Here is a 17,108-nt window from a genome sequence, read left to right on the forward strand (position 1 = left end):
AGTAGAATCAAAGGTGAGCATGAGGCAGGCCTTAGGAGCCTATATAGAGAAATAATGTGTATATTAAAAGCAGCATAATGGAAGGCACTGTGTTGTCAGGTTTTTATATCCACTTGGGGAGATCAGGAGCTACATATACTTAACACTGTCTCATGAACATGCTGAGAAATGAGAGAGTAATAACCGGGTGCATAGATTTTAGGGATTAGATAAGGAACAGTATGGGAAAATCTTGAGATAGGAAAGTACAAGAGAGAGACACAGAGTGGCAGAATTCTCCAGTCATTCGATTTGCTGATGCATGAAAACATACCGGGCTCAGCTGTGGACTGTTTGAATTCTTTGCTGAAAAGTCTGGGAAACACAATACCGTAAAGATTTCCATTAGCAATGAAAACATTTAAACCTGTTTTTACAAAGATTTAACCAGCAGTGGTACATAGAAGAAGTTTTTTGGGAAGAACCTGGAAGGAAGCAGAAATCTAAGAAAAGAGAAAGCATTTACTAAACCTCCATAATGCTAGGTACATGTCTCATTTAATCCTTATACCATCCCTGTGACACAGGCTGTGAATATCGTTCCATATATATATATTTTTTTTTTCAGTTAAGAAAAGGCTTATTTTTGGAGAATGAGGCCTAGAGACATTAAGTAGTTTGTTCAATGGCACGCAGCTATTAAGTGGTGGGTGTGGAATCAAAACCTAGTATGAAAAGTATGGTAATAGCACAGCCATGATATAAATATCATCCTTATGGAAGAATATGGCAGTGAAATGCAAGGAAAAGACAGAAATGGGAATTCAGTCTAAGAGAATTATAGCATCCAGATTTAACCAAAGATGTGGAGGTAATCTGCTAAGTCTTCGTAGGATCATGAGTTGATCCCTGTCTTCACTGCCTCGGCTTCCCAGCCATAAATGATGAGGTGGGGCTCAGAGATTTTGGCATCTGTATAACCAAAATGCCTATAGAATTGTGACTTATGTATGCCTTTTCTCATGAATTCATGAGTGGGTGGCTTGTGCATATATCTCTGCTAGTACTCTGGAATGACGTGTACTGGCAATCAAGAGAACTCCAGACTGGCTGATTGTTGGGATGAAATATAGAGGCGCCTTCTCCTTTGATACGCTCACTTCTGTTGTGAACACTTAACACTTAGTGGGGCTCTTCATCTCAGGTTTCAGCCCTTTTTCCATGTCTCAGCTGGAATAATACTTGCTTGAGAGGGAGTGGGTTCTGTAACGTTTCAGAGAATCTCCTTGCCAGCGTTGTGTGGGGTTGTCAGGAAGGGAAGCTATTCCACCTTTTTTTTTTTTTTTTTTTTTTTTTGAGATGGAGTCTTGCTCTGTCACCCAGGCTGGAGTGCAGTGGTGCGATCTTAGCTCACTGCAACCTCCATCTCCCAGGTTCTCCTGCCTTTAGCCCCAGAGTAGCTGTGACTACAGGTGTGTGCCACCACGCTAATTTTGTTATTTTTAGTAGAGACTGGTTTTCACCATTTTGGTCAGGCTGCTCTTGAACTCCTGATCTCAGGTGATCCACCTGGCTTGGCCTCCCAAAGTGCTGGGATTACAGGCGTGAGCCACTGTACCTGGCTGCCATTCCACTTTATTTAAGTTATTCCCGTGCTATGGTCACCTGTGTCCTACAGGGGTTAAATATACCACTCACTGTCACTGAGGAATCTGTGTTTTCCGGGTATCAAAACATCAATCGTACATAAAAAGCCTGCAGTACACTGATGCTTCACAGTTAGTACAAAACAGTTTTCACAAAATTGTTTGGAAACATTGGACAATAAAACAACAAGAAAAAGCTAAGTCATTAACCTGGGAATCATCATTCTATTAAGTGAGTAAATAGGTAACAATCGGAAGGAAGTTATTCCAAGTGTAGGAAATAATAAAGAAATTCATTTTAGGTTTGTTCTATAATGTAAAAACTAAAGGTTGCTTTGGTTTTGTTTCGTTTTCACATTGAATAAATAAGTTGAAACAAAGAAAGTATATAATGATTCTCTTAAAGCTGTCTGAGTTGTACAAAATTCTTTCCAACTCTAATGGCACTCTATTCAAACAAATAAGAGCTAAAGCTTTTAATCTGAATATTATTTTAAATCATCTTTTCTCCCCCCTTGGCTTGGGCAGGGAAGTAGTTGTGCTATTTGCTCATGTAGGGAATTTTCAGAGAGAAGCATATTGACAAGGGGATGGGTAAAGAAGATGAGTTCTGCTGTGGACATGCTAAATCTGAGATGCTTACAGAAAATTTAGATGGAGAAGTCCAGAAGGCAATTACAATATAGATACAAAGTTCATGAGAGAGGTCTGGGACCAATACAGGTCTGTGTATAGTTAGTGGACCTCTAAGTCCGTGTGATAATATGTGAAATAAGAAGAAAGGGCAGATGGAAAATATCAACATTTAAGAGAAGTAGAGACAGGGAAGAAAGACTCAAAAATGTAGGGGGAAGACCAGGAGAGATTTGTGTCAGAGAAATCAAAAAGAATAGTTTACCAAATAAATCACTTCTCAGCCACTGATTAATTGCTGAAATTAGCAAACATCTGCTTGATAAGTTTAATTGTTAACAAGGAGGAGTCAGAATGTGAAATAAAGAAGGTCTAAGAGTTTGGGAAAGAAGCTACCATGTTTCAGAGATCGCAGAAATATGGATATTTTATCCATGGAAGGGGAAAGACCTCCATAGAATCTGTAGCAGAGGAGAGAAGGTTGAAGATGAAGGGCCTAGCAGACAAGGTATCTAGGAAGATGGGAGGGGATGAGGCTTTGGAGGCAGGGATGGGCCAGCTTTACACTAGCAGAAATCTTCTCACCCACTAAGGGAAGCAAGAAAAGTATTTCAGGGGCTCATTAAATACATTTAAAGCTTTGATTTGTATGCAGAATTTTCCAGCCATAGACCAACCTGGGTAATTTTTTTCCAAGTGATTTTTCACATTCTGTTAATTTCTGCTTGCATTCACTTTCCATCTTTTACTGCTGGTATGTATTACTGAATAGCATGATTTATATACAACTAACTGTCTTTGAGAGAAATTTTATATAGCACTGACAAGATGAGTCCCCAGAGAGGTGACTTTCCAGCTAATGCCAACACTGGGATAGGATTTAGACACTGCTTTCAGCATTTAGGGACTTTGCTTCTTTGGGTCATTTCTCACTGAGACATAATCAAGACATTAGCTATATACCTAGGGCCACCATAGGTGTACATAAAAATGCTAAAACTTCACTTTAAGTAGCACTGAACCTAGCAGCTGCCTTAGGCAGATGGCATCATAACAAAACCATCAAAATGCACAAAATAAGGGAGAACGTAAAGGACATTCACTCATGAACTCAGTGTAATCAGAGGTGGTTGTTTGTTTGTTTGTTTGTTTTTTGAGACAGGGTCTCACTCTGTTGCCCAGGCTGGAATGCAGTGGTGCGATCATGGCTCACTGTAGCCACGACTTTCTGGGCTCAAGCAATTCTCCCACTTCAGCCTCCCAAGTAGCTGGGAATACAGGCACATGACACCATGTCCTGCTAATTTTTAAAAATTTTTAGTAGAGATGAGGTCTAGGTGTTGCCCAGGCTGGTTTCAATCTTCTGAGCTCAAGCAATCCTCCTGCCTCAGCCTCCCAAAGTGCCGGGATTACAGATGGGGACTACTGTACCTGACCAATCAGAGGCTTTAAATTTTTGTCTTGTCACCAGAGTCATAAAATTTTGATATATTTGATTAAAAATATACTCTTCAAATGTCCTTCTATCTTCTAATAAGATTCTATTCACACGAGAGAGGCAGGCTGGGTTCCTGTAGTTGATTGGCATGTTCTACCTGATCAAACACTGTGTCTTGCTCCTTCAGACACGGAGTCATTCCAGCCAGACTCTCTTCTTTTATCTTTACCTTTCTCACCTCTTCTTTCTTCACCCTTATAAACCTTCCTCACCCTACCAAGGTATAACAAGAGGGAAAGATAGATGGGAGAAATAAGAAAATTTGAAATGTAGGCCCTATTTTGTTAAGGAGTTTTGTGCATTTTTAAGAACCAAGAAGTTAAAGCTTATTTTGAGTTGTGTTTATTCCCTGTGACCATCTTGGCTGCTGAGAGACCACAGTGAGAACTGGCAAATTAGGAGAAGCAAGATGAAATGCAAAAGCAAACAGACTCTGAGGAGGGACAGGATGCTCGAACCTGAGTAATATTCAGAATTTGGTGCTGGAGTTTTTGGGAGTAGGGGTGGGGTAGGAATCTGGGGGAAAGAAAGAGTATATAAGCAGACTTTTTTTTTTTTTTTTTTGAGACGAGTCTCACTCTGTCACCCAGGCAGGAGTGCAGTGGTGCAATCTCGGCTCACTGCAACCTCCACCTCCTGGGTTCAAGCAATTCTCCTGCGTCAGCCTCCCAAATAACTGGGACTATAGGTGTGCACCACCACGCCCAGCTAATTTTTGTATTTTTAGTAGAGATGGGGTTTCAGTATATTGGTCAGGCTGGTCTCGAACTGCTGACCTCAGGTGATCCACCTGCCTTGGCCTCCCAAAGGGTTAGGATTACAGGCCTGAGCCACTGCAGCCAGCCAACTTTTGTTTTTTAAATAATCTTTTTGGCTTTTTGCAAGGGATCCATAATATGCAGCTTGCACGGTGCTTGTATTATGTGACAGATTCTGTATTCAACCATCCCCTCCACCTTTTCATGAAAAAGAATAGATGTAGTCTCCTGAAATGTTAATAAAACTAATATTTTTTTCTGAAAGTACTGTAGGCTTAATCCTAAAGCAGACTATACCTATGTTTTGATAAATCTATAATTGGAATTCATCTTAGAAGTTTTTTCTCCTAGAAGTAAACAACAAGGGATATCCAAACTTAATATTAAAAGAATTAAAATTCAAGTGATTACTTCTTCTTGGTAAGTGCTAAGAAAATGAATCAAATGTTGTTTCTCTAAGTTTTAGCACTGTATAGTTGTTTGCTGGTGTTCTGTGTTCTAGTGTGCCGTGCAGTTTCATCAATATCAAGGCAATGATGTTGATGCATTTCACAATCATGATCATATTTTGTAGTTGACATACATTCAGCAAATAATCCTGCTTCTTCCTCTGATTGTTTCAAGGTGATGACACAATGACTGGTGATGGGGGAGAATACCTTAGGCCTGAGGACCTAAAAGAACTGGGTGATGACTCACTACCCAGCAGTCAGTTCCTGGATGGTATGAATTACCTGCGATACAGCTTGGAGGGAGGACGATCTGACAGGTATCTTGTAAAGCTTATACTTGATGTCAGCCAGAAATATCTGCAACATATTTTTTATGATGATGATAAAAATGTAGATGCAATTATTGAGCATTTAATAGGTACCTTATTAATCTCAGCATTTAGAATGTTATGTTATTTCATTGTCTAACAACTTTAAGATATGCCCATTTTAAAGAACAGAAAACTGAGGCCTAGAGAGATCAAATAACTTGGTAAAATCAAACAACTAGTAAGAAGCAAAACCATCATAAATAAGAACTCTCATCATTTAAATGTAGCGTTTTTCATCACTGGCCACTTTTTTCTCAAATTAAAAGAACAATTTTGCCTTATAGACATACTGAGCGGCATCACAGACACTTTGAATACTCTCCTGCCCCCACTTTTTTGTTAGGAACATAGTTTCTGTGAATAAAATATGTTGTGCGGCTGAATTAAAAAGAAATACATTCAGACATGGAAACCATCAGCTGGAAACCATCATTCTCAGCAAACTATCGCAAGAACAGAAAACCAAACACTGCATGTTCTCACTCATAGGTGGGAATTGAACAATGAGATCACTTGGACATGGGAAGGGAAACATCACACACCGGGGCCAATTATGGGGAGGGGGGGAGGGATGGCATTGGGAGTTATACCTGATGTAAATGATGAGTTGATGGGTGCTGACAAGTTGATGGGTGCAGCACACCAACATGGCACATGTATACATATGTAACAAACCTGCACGTTGTGCACATGTACCCTAGAACTTAAAGTATAATAATAAAAATAAATAAAGTTTTATTGAAATACAAAAAAAAAAAAATACATTCAGAACAAAACTGCCTGGAACTGACTTTTCATGAAAAAGAATCCGAACAGAATCCCACGAGAGCCTGGATACAAGAAACAATCGGAGCAAAATCTGAGGGAGCCTAGCGTTAATAGACAAATCTGGGAGGTTTATATAATATTCTGAGATATATAATCAGTGTTACTTTTTGTTATTATTAACTAGTACAACTGGCATTTTTTTTTTTTTTTTGTGCAAGTTAGGTAATGACATTCTGTGGTTCCTCATCGAAAGTATGACTGATAAATTAGGCTTGAATATGGATGTCATAGCTGGGTGCAGTGGCACATACTTGTAGTCTCAGCTACTTGGGAGGCTGAGGTTGGAGGATCACTTGAGCCCCAGAATTCAAGTCCAGCCTGGGCAACATAGCAAGACACTCTCTTAAGACAAAAAAAAAAAAAAAAAAAAAAGAGTAAGTTTGTCCATGTAGTGTAATGTGTTTTGCTAATCAATAATCTCAGGTTTATAGTTTTAAAGTTGGTACTATTGTAAGCTATTTTATGAATATCCAGCATAGAGTCTAAGAAATAAATACCTTAAAGAGTAATGAAGTCTAAGTGCATAATTAGCAAAAACAAACTTTTCTTGGGCTTTTTCCTTGAGCACCAATGCCCCCTTCCACTATCTTTTTTTTTTTTCTTTAGCAAGATAGGCTTGCTAACTTCATAGCCTGATGAGATGGGAGAGGACATAAGCTAGTGGTACACACAGAGTGCCACTGAAGCCCTGAGGGTCTAGCTTCCTGGAGCAGATGAAACCAAACTGAGACCAAATGATGAGTAACAATGATGAGGAAACGTGGGGAGGGCGTTTGAAGCCTTAACAAGGTCTTGAGCAAAGGCTCGCAGGGTGTATGAGAAAAAAGGGAGTGCAGTGTTGCTGGAGTGTAAGTGTGGAGGACGGGAATTATATTTGCATAGCAGGTGGATCCTTCTGCCAGTGAGAAAGAGGATGAATTTTAAAGGAGAGTTTCAAAGGGCTAAACCTGGAGATTGCAACCATTCTGAGAAGCAATTGTGCTTGTATTAACTGCAGGTGTCATGAGAGGACTAGCACTCTAACCTTGGTGATAGTCATGGAGAGAATTTCAGAAATAAAAAATTTGAGAGCTTTTTGAGACATGTGTAGGAGGCAAAACTAGTCAGATTTCATGATGAATTTCACGAGTTAGGTGAAGAAGGGGAAGGAGATTTAAATTGACTCTTTGGCTTCAATAACTAAGATAAAGGGTGCTCCCAGAAGGAGGAACCCCTCTGGAGTTCCATAAGCTGTCTTGATACATTGGTAGATTTAGACTTTATACTCTGAGATTCTTAAAAGATTTCAAATTTGAATAAAGTATAATGTTTATGGCATTGTACAAATTAATGATAATCTATGAATAGTCATATTACTGTCAACAATGAAGCTTCTGTTTTTAGCATGGTCTCCCTTATTAAGAATAAGTACTTGATCTGTTTTTCTTCTTTCAAAGTACTTAGGTTGAGGAAGAATTTAGAATAATACTTTCTATAAAACAGGATGGATGGCTTGAATAGTCCTACTTAAACTCAATACTTTTCAGCACATAAGATCAGGGGACATGAAGCAAACAAGATATACTGTGTTCTCCAGGTCTCCACTTGCATTTCTAGATCACTAGATGTAGTCACCATTTCCAAAATAGAATTACAGGCAGCATCTCATTTTCATGGTTGTCGTCTTTTATTTTTAATTTTGCTTAGGCAATTCAATATAAGTTACCTTTTCTCAGTGACCATTTTTTCCTTTGCACTATTTCTTTATTTGAATTGCTTTCACTAGCACCATGCCCAGGTAGGTATTAACAGAGCATGGAAACAAGCCCTTCCTAGATTTATCCACATTTCCCTGCTCACTGCTCAACCTGCGTGTGTGTGTTGCCAGGGGGTGCTTATGTTCTAGAATTATGGATTTATTCTAAAATAAATATTTTTATATATTAAACTGAATAACTAGCTGAGCTAGAAGAGTTGAATATATTACTAAAATGAAAATCTGTGACATGACCCAAGTATGGCTTTGTTTCAACAATCACAGCTACACCTGTGGTTGGTAACACATTAGCGCGGCTTCCCCCAAACAACCCCAATTAGCCTATGTGTAGTTGGAGAAGATAGAAAAAATATTCTGATGCCTAAAATATGCAGAGATATGGAAGAATTCAAATACATACAATTTAATGTACATTAAATACAAATACAACCAAGTTATGATTAGTTGGATTTTGTGTCTGTTTTATTGTAGCTTACAAATTAAAAATGCCTTCCAAATTCAATGTAAAATACTAAATAACAACGAACCACAGAGGCTTCTTCATGTTTTAAAGCAAATTTATTGAAAATTGTGGATTTCTACTTGTTCAGTAAAGTTTGCCACTCCATTAATTGAATGTTTAATAAATACTACAGTTTACCAAGATAGTAATTATTATACTTTTCAATAAAATTACACTTTCATACCACCTATTATGTGTCCATAAAGTAGTTGTACCATAGTAAAATAAAAAGTATAAGTTAAGACCATAACAAAACCCCTAGCACATCCCCTAGTTGAACAGCAAGTAAAACTTTACACTTCTATGGCTATGTTATTATACATTTATTAACTGAATAGCAGAACCATTGACTTAATGAAAAATTGGCAACTGTATTGGAAAATATTTAAACTTGTTTTTAATGTCTTAAATCAGAGTGAACAATTTCTGATCCAAGAGCTTAAATTATTCCAGACCTTTGTCATGCCAGTTATATTTTAGTAGGAATAATTCTTTAGTTATTATTACTTTAGAGAGAATTTTTTTTAGAGAGAATAACTTCTCTGGTGTTGGAATAGTCCATCTTTATTTCATTTAAGTAGATTATACGACATCATTTTTTAGAAAGCAGTTAGAAATGATGCACATTGATTAAACAACCAATTAGTATTTCAGAAGGCATAAGTAAGTAGAGGAAGCTAGAATACAACCCACAGAAAGGTAGAGACACTCCGATATATGGTTTTGACTTATTCATTGTTGCTCCCTCTCTCTGTCCAACTTTTCTCACTCTCTGTGTACATATCCTAATATCTTTCTCTCTCTAATCAATTTTTTGTGGTTATATATCACTTTGTCTCCTTCTTTCTCTTCTTCTCCCTCTGTATTTCTTTCCTGTCGGGGTTTTGGAAAAGATAAAAAAAACACCAACACCTCTCTATTCCTCTCAGTACAAAACCAATTGAGAGATAGACTCAGGTATCAACTAAATGGATATCAGATTTTCACTTGTATGACAGATATACTGATTGCAAAGTGTGACTCTACTTTAATAGCCCAGTGGGTTCTTTAATACCACGTTCCTGAAATAGAGTTGTCTACTTAGCCATAGTCACTCCTAGAGAATGGCAACTGAGACCTGATTCATTCTTTCAAAGTTTAGACCTTTGCAATCTGGCAGCCACGTCACAAGGTTTTATTTGAAGTACCATTATTTACCATTTAGTTTGTTCTCATTCAAGCTAAATTTTCATTTTCCCTTTGAGACCGGTGTTTCTGCTATTCCAGAAGACAGTTGAGCCCATAGACAAGCCATATTAGAAATAGAACAGGTTGGCTCCTCTACTATTTTCCCTTCGTTGGCCAAATTCAAAACAAGATAAAGGTGAATAGAATTTAAGAGTTGCTGATCTAGTGCCACCTGGTACAAAACACATCCAAGTGGATCTTAGCTATCTTTGTGATTTACAGCAGGAAAAAAAATCATCGATTCCACCGAGACAAGCTTTTGCTGAGATAACTTTTCCCAATAATCTAAACCCCCATCAAAAGCTAAATGTAAAGCCTTCTGTAATATAAGTAGCCTCCAAATGCTGGAGCTAAAACTCTTGATGAAATTTCTAAGGCTCTGTCAAGAGCCTCAATCTTCTCCAAGAGTCTACATAACATAAAATAGTTAATTCTCAAGTTATATTTAGATTTTGTTTTATTATAAACACAGATTTATATATGTATAAACACAAGGATCAGACAACCAACTCTTTTTATATACCCAATACTTAAAGGGTATTGTCATTTACCCTTTAAGACTTTTTTTTGGAATATACCTACATGTAAAATAAGAAGGAGGAGGTCCTGGATTACTATGAATTACCTGCAAAGTGATGATTTCCTCAAAGACAACTGATGCGGTCTATATTGACACCTCGTAGATAGGATAGTACATGGTTTACAAAATTAAATATACTTGCAAAATGAAGATTGTTTATACTAATAAATATGCTAATTTAACATTTAGTCCATAATTCTACAGTGCTTCACTGGCCAAACACCTACTAGCTAAAAGTAAATGAAAGTTTGCTTTTATAAATATTGTGAAAGCTTGCGTATCTCTTTTTTTCCCTTATGGGCTTTGGGCTAATACTTTGAACACAGATCTTTAATACTTGAACTACAGTGTATAAAATATAACTTATTTAAGATATCAATCTGTCATCTGATTTTACAAACTGATTTAAAAGGAATGAGATTGCATCTATGCAAATGTCAAGTTTTACCTGTTACATTTGAGTATGTAATTTAGAACTTTGAAATTCAGATTTTTCAAAAATGTAATGCATGGTTTATCAAGGCCTAAATCCCATTTTGAAGCCAAACCTCATTTTTGGTCAGTGGCCATTGGCAATTTGTCTTTGTGCTGGCAGGTGTGTCTGTGTTCTGAGCTGGAGCTTAGAAACGGTTTCTTGTGCTCATGCATCTCATCACCACGGCAACCAACACTCTGGTGCCTCACTCACCACACACAGGACATGCAAAGGGGACAGTGCTCTCGTTTGAAATAATAGCATTGTTGGAGTCACCAGAGACAAACAAGAGGAACTCCACTTCCGCAGGAAGCATGCATCTGGCCACAGTTCATTTCACTCTGTACCTTCCAGGGGAATGCACCAACATTCAGTCATTCACAGTTTAGAGAGGAGGAGAAAGAGGCATGGAGAGAGAGTGGAAAATAATGAGTGAAAATGAAACTGGGCTTTCATTTTGTTCTTCTCTCTGAGGGCTGTCTACTTTCCTCTGATATTTTTCTTAGTTGCAGGGAGATTAACATTTAACACAGATTTAAGCAATCTATCCTGGAATTATTTCCTGTGTGAATTTCTTGTACTGGCAGTAATAAACTACAATTGCTGGTTTCAAACATTTCTGGGAAGAAAATGAATCAGATTAGGAGTATCACATTTTAACTTCTGGATTCCCTTGTGCTCTTGCCATTGAGCGGTAAGAGCCTGTCAAAGGATGTGTTAGTTCAGCTGTTGGACAAAAAGGTAGGACAACACAGAGACTTGTGTCCCCCTGGAAGTTGCGCTGTTAGCTAATAGCACGCTTTTTTCACTCTCCTGCTCGGCTCATCATTTTGTCATCCCAACCCTACTACCGCTGTTGGTATATGCCATGGCCTCCTGCCAACCTACCAGCCTTCGATCCTTCAGTTCCGACAGGTCTCACACTCTGAGCCATGCCTCCTACCTGAGGGACAGTGCCGTGATGGATGACTCAGTTGTGATTCCCAGTCACCAGGTATGTGACATTTTGCCTTCATGTCTTTGCTTTCTGGAGAGCTTTTTAATATTATTGGATGCTAGAAATGGCCTGAGAAAGTTTTTAATCCCCCCAAAATCATTCTTAATTCAATTGACAAGCTAGCATAAGAGATTTGAGGGTTTTCCTAAAACATGAAAAATGTTCACTAGATTTTTTCAATGAGCAGTGTTTTTCTGAAAAAGCATACTGCTTATTTCTTCAGCTATACTGAATTCTTCTGTGGAGATTATATATGAACATTATATTTTTAAAATAAAATCTCCATTAAAGGAAAAAGTGAGGTAGGGTGCATTTAAGGTATAAGATGAATGGTAAATGTTAAGTTATATCTTTCAATATTTAAAATTGTTAGCTGTCAGAAAGGCTTAAAGTTTATTCTGGAATATTTTAATTTTAGTTATGATTTTATCACTTTTGGTGGATTGGGTATAGGGAAAGAGATGGATACCTACTCTCTTCAAAGACAATTACGTGAATGTAATCTTATATAATCTATTTAAATAATGCAGTTTAAAAGAGAGTGCATTTTAAAAGATTCATAGTAAATACATTGGTTTTTTATTTTTAAGTGGAAGTTTTTCTAGGTTATACCACTTTCCAGTGATGCCACTTTTTGTACTTCGTTATATTTTACTTTAAGTGAACCAAAGTGTTTTTATTCAATCCAGTGTTCTTTGTGTTTAGGTGTCAACTCTAGCCAAGGAGGCAGAAAGGAATTCTTATCGCCTAAGCTGGGGCACTGAGAACTTAGACAACGTGGCTCTTTCTTCCAGTCCTATTCATTCAGGGTGAGTAAATCAATATTATGTATCCTGATCAAGAGGTAAAAAGAGATGGGAGTGAAAATAACAGCTTTGTCCAGTAGCTTTAGCTGGTGGCTAGCTTTACAGTGGAGGTGCCCTTTGTTTAAACTTGTAAATAACATTGCTTTATCCACCATGGACTCTATATCTACACCAACAAACCAGCAAAAAAGATTGAATTCAGCATTAAAAATAACTGACTGTTGTTTTAGAACAACTAGTAGAATTGCATCAAAGAGCTTGCTACCTAACTGGAATATACTGGTGGCCTTCCTACTATTCACATACTGTCTTTAAGACATCTTAAAAAGAGGGGCCGAATCATTTGATTTCTAGAAAGTTTCTATTTATTAAGATTAACTGATTGGTTCAATGAAATAAATGCCTTTCTAATGCTTTTAAAATAATGTTACAGAAGCTTGAATCACACAAATATAAGGAGGAGTTTATATATTGTTTGAAGTAGGGATATAAACAAAAAGGGAATTTGAATGCAACCAGTCAGGTTCTCAGTTATCTTTTTAAAATCATTCAGAGAGTATACATACCACTGTTGAAGCAATGCTACCTGTTTTTATTAACTCATTAAAAAATAGGAGTTTGAGTCATACTTTCAAACATACTTAAAGTTGTTCTTAAGGTGTTCAATTATGTGGAATATAAATTCCTTAAGGAGTTTTAAATTGTAACACTCTTCCAATTTCTTCCTTACATATTAGTAGTTGGCAATAATATAGTAATATTGTAATTATATGTAAAATTTCTATTTTTATTTAATTATTTTTAAGTCGTATTTATATTCTATATATCAAAATGCAATATTTTGGTTTTAATTATTGTCCTCAAATCCTTATCCATAAATCCCAGCACTATTTTGAAAAGTAGATTCTTTCTTATTTTTATTATTCTAAAATATTCTTTATTCAGGAAAGAGTTCCAAGATATTTTAGTTAAAAATTTTAGACTTCTTCAACTAATCGTATACTAAGTAAAGGTTCATACAATAACATTAGTTATATAGTTATTGAAAACAATCCTAATACTCTTTTCCTTGTTAAATAAGTAGAGACTAGTTCCTGATACAAGATTTATTCATGAGAATAAAAAAAAAATTACACTTCATTCAAATTTACTTATTTTTTTTTTTTAAAAAAGTTATAAGTTACTCAAAACATACAACATTACATTCTGCTAATGAACTTCTTCACAGTGGTAAGTAAGAAGGAAGAGACCTGGATGTAGAGTATTGTAGGATCATAGATAAGAATCTAGAAATCATAATGAGGTTTTTAAAGCTCATACGCAGCCTACAAAGTGATGAGATGGTTTTAGGTAAAATTTAATTGACTAATAATAACTGAATTTACAAAAGAATCAGTGCATGGCAATACTTCAGTTTTCAAAATAAATCATTTATATTTTGAAAAAGGAACTTTTAAAAGAAGTTCTTTCATTACTGAAGGGCAGTAAAATAGTCTAAGTACCTCAATTACAGCCCAATTGTGTACAACTAGATACACCTATAAGTAATTATGGTGCATTACTTACGATTAACCAACAGCATCCAGTAGTTAAAGATGAATTATGTGTTAAGATAAAGATCTTTAAATTCATAGTCTTTAATAAACCAGTTTTCCTATGAATCTCAAGCATTTAATACTGACTCTGGATAATTCTCAATTTTTGCTGTGCATTAGAATCATCTAGGAGCTTTAAAAAATACTAGCGCCGGCCAGGCGCAGTGGCTCACACCTATAATCCCAGCACTCTGGGAGGCCAAGGTGGACGGATCATGAGGTCAGGGGTTTGAGACCAACCTGAATAACATGGTGAAACCCCATCTCTACTAAAATTACAAAAAGTAGCCGCGCGTGGTGATGCACGCCTGTAATCCCAGCTACTCAGGAGGGCGTGGCAGGAGAATCACTCGAACCCAGGAGGTGATGGTTACAGTGAGCCTAGACTGCACCACTGCACTCCAGCTGGGGTGACAGAGTGAGACTCCATCTCCAAAAAAAAAAAAAAAAAAAAAAACTAGTGCCCAGGCCTCAACCCAGACCAATACTTTGGAGGCCTGGCATTGATACTTTCTACAAGCACCAATAGTACAGATGTTTTATATAAACTGTTAGGAAAAACTTTGCTTAATAAGGCTTTGGCTATTAGAGAGAGCTAGTTAATTAAGGTATACCTGGTTCTCTCAAATGTTCTTTGTTTTTTCTATTTACTCATGTATTCATTCTTCACACATTTGTGTAATTCTGCAAAGTACCTGACATTGTGCCAGGTACTAAGAAAAAAGCTAAGTAACATCTAGCCCCTGACTTTAGGAAACACACTATATGTTGTTATTTAAAGTTAGAAGACACTTAATCTGTAAAGAGAGAGAAACATGGTGGTTAATAGTGTGCTTTGGAGTCAGACCTATCAGAATTAAATCCTGTCACTCACAGTCATATGTGACATCAGGCACAAGTTATATAAAAATCTCTGAGTTTCAGTTTCCGTATCTATAAGACGAGTATTATATTATTGATCCCATAGGGGAGCTTTAATAACTAAATGCTTTTTAAATAATTAGCACTTTGCCTGGAAATAATAAGTGCTCAGTAGATTGTAGCTATTAGTATTGTGTACAATCCTCATACACACTTTCCAGATCTTTCACAAATTGCAAATCAGTTAAGCAAAATGTATTATGACTCCTCTAAATGGCAGCGTCAATGTGGTTCAATTCACAATAGTAATGTTTGACTTACTGTTATTTTTAATCAGGCAAATTATTCTCTATTAGTGTCTCCAGTGTTTGAACAAACACAATGCATTTGATGACTCTAACAGAATGGGTTATTACTATTGAAAGCTCAATGATTCTGAGTGTCCTGGTATTTGAAAGCTACCACGATATTAATGTATATGAGTAACACTCATCATACCATGTCATGTGGCAAGATTTTTTGTAATTTTATTCATTATACGCCAGGTTCCTAAATAGTGGCTTTCATTTATTTTTTGAAAAACTTAGTTTCTCTTTAATTAATTGGGTGGATTCTTAAGCCACTGCAAGATCTACCCAAAATGTAAGAGAAAAAAAAAAAAAAAGGAGACGAAGTCTTACGCCATCACCCAGGCTGGAGTGCGGTGGCACAATCTTGGCTCACTGCAACCTCCACCTCCCAGTTCAACTGGTTCTCCTGCCTCAGCCTCCCGAATAGCTGGTACTATAGGCGTGCACCACCATGCCCGGCTAATTTTTTGTATTTTTGGTAGAGACAGCATTTGCCATGTTAGCCAGGCTGGTCTGGAACACTTGACCTCAGGTGATTCACCTGCCTCGGCATCACAAAGTGTTGGGATTACAGGCATGAACCCCCGTGCCCAGCCAAAAAACAGATATTTTGATAGAGGTGATAATAAAGTTAACTTTTTATGCACACACCACTGATTTGTACATATAATGTTCTCTTAAACTTAATAAAGGGATTTTACATTAATAGAAGATACCGTTTCTACCAACAAGCAGTATTGGTGATTTTATTTTACCTCTACTTTATGTTTCCAATGATGAATGTTCATGACTAGAGAACAATAGGTATCAGTGATTAAAAAATCAGTATCAGTGTTAAAAAATCTGTTCTGCTTAATACACACAGCACATACATGACAAAAGAAAGACTAATATTTGCTGTTTATTTTAAAGTGTTGTCTTCACATTTGCAATGACTCTGATCAACAGTTATTTCTAGTATCCTAGTCATGATCATAACAACATAATCTTGGGCAGGAATTTTAATTTTACAATTCTTCTTCATTTCATAAGTGCATAAGGAATTAGAAGATGTAAGGCACAATTCTTAGCAGTAGCTAGCTTTGTAAGTCTTCTTAAATATTGTTATTCCAAAGGACTTCAGTTTTTGTAGTCTTTTAATTACAGTCAAATGCCAACAATTAAATGTCAATTCATTAAAATGTCCTACATAGTCTTACATTAACTTGAGGTCTATAAGGTGGTCTTTTAAAGAATTTCTTTTCATAAAAACATGTTGAAGGCAATTTTATTGTTTACCTAAAATTGCTCCAAAAATACAGTATATTTTTAAAATCATCTTGAAGATATTCTCTCAAATAATGGGATATTTGAAATGCAAGGAAGGCAAGGCTCTCACTTGACAATATTAATGTTTATCTAATATGTACGGCAGTTAAGTTAGTTATTCATGTATTTTACAACACCCTAGGGGTTTTCTTTAGGTACATGAAGGTAAATTCTTTTAGATGAAGAAAGTTTTCTCATAATAAGTAGCAAAACAAGTGTTTAGTAAGGTTGGATTTCTGGTCCATTAAGCATGTATACTTTTGTATGTCATTAGAGTTGAAAACACAAGAGAATCTTGTGAAAGCTTATGGAGGGTTTTACAGAAAAACAGACTCATAGGTAGAAAAGGAGTGAAAGGTAGAACTATAATGTGGGATTAGACATTATGACCAATGAGGAGGACAGCAATCTCTAAAGCAGGACATAAAGTATTGACAGAAGCACCAAGACTTTGTTTGCGTAGTTTTTTTTTTTGCTATACTCTAG

General features: G+C 36.5%; 1 protein-coding gene across 50 annotated transcripts in view; it reads left to right on the forward strand.

Moving 5' to 3' along the window:
- Positions 1-17,108, forward strand: part of ANK2 (ankyrin 2) — a 686,172-nt gene that overhangs the window by 607,856 nt on the left and 61,208 nt on the right. For 46 of the 50 annotated variants that reach the window (XM_073017561.1, XM_073017562.1, XM_073017565.1 and 43 more), the window contains 3 exons: positions 5,139-5,283; positions 11,597-11,699; positions 12,408-12,511. In XM_073017561.1, coding sequence (XP_072873662.1) covers positions 5,139-5,283; positions 11,597-11,699; positions 12,408-12,511 — 352 coding nt within the window. The remainder of the gene's footprint in view (positions 1-5,138; positions 5,284-11,596; positions 11,700-12,407; positions 12,512-17,108) is intronic. The other 4 variants (XM_073017588.1, XM_073017556.1, XM_073017568.1 and 1 more) reach the window with 1 other exon arrangement.

Source organism: Chlorocebus sabaeus, chromosome 7 (assembly GCF_047675955.1).
Source record: "Chlorocebus sabaeus isolate Y175 chromosome 7, mChlSab1.0.hap1, whole genome shotgun sequence".
In the NCBI taxonomy this organism is placed as follows: Eukaryota; Metazoa; Chordata; class Mammalia; order Primates; family Cercopithecidae; genus Chlorocebus; species Chlorocebus sabaeus.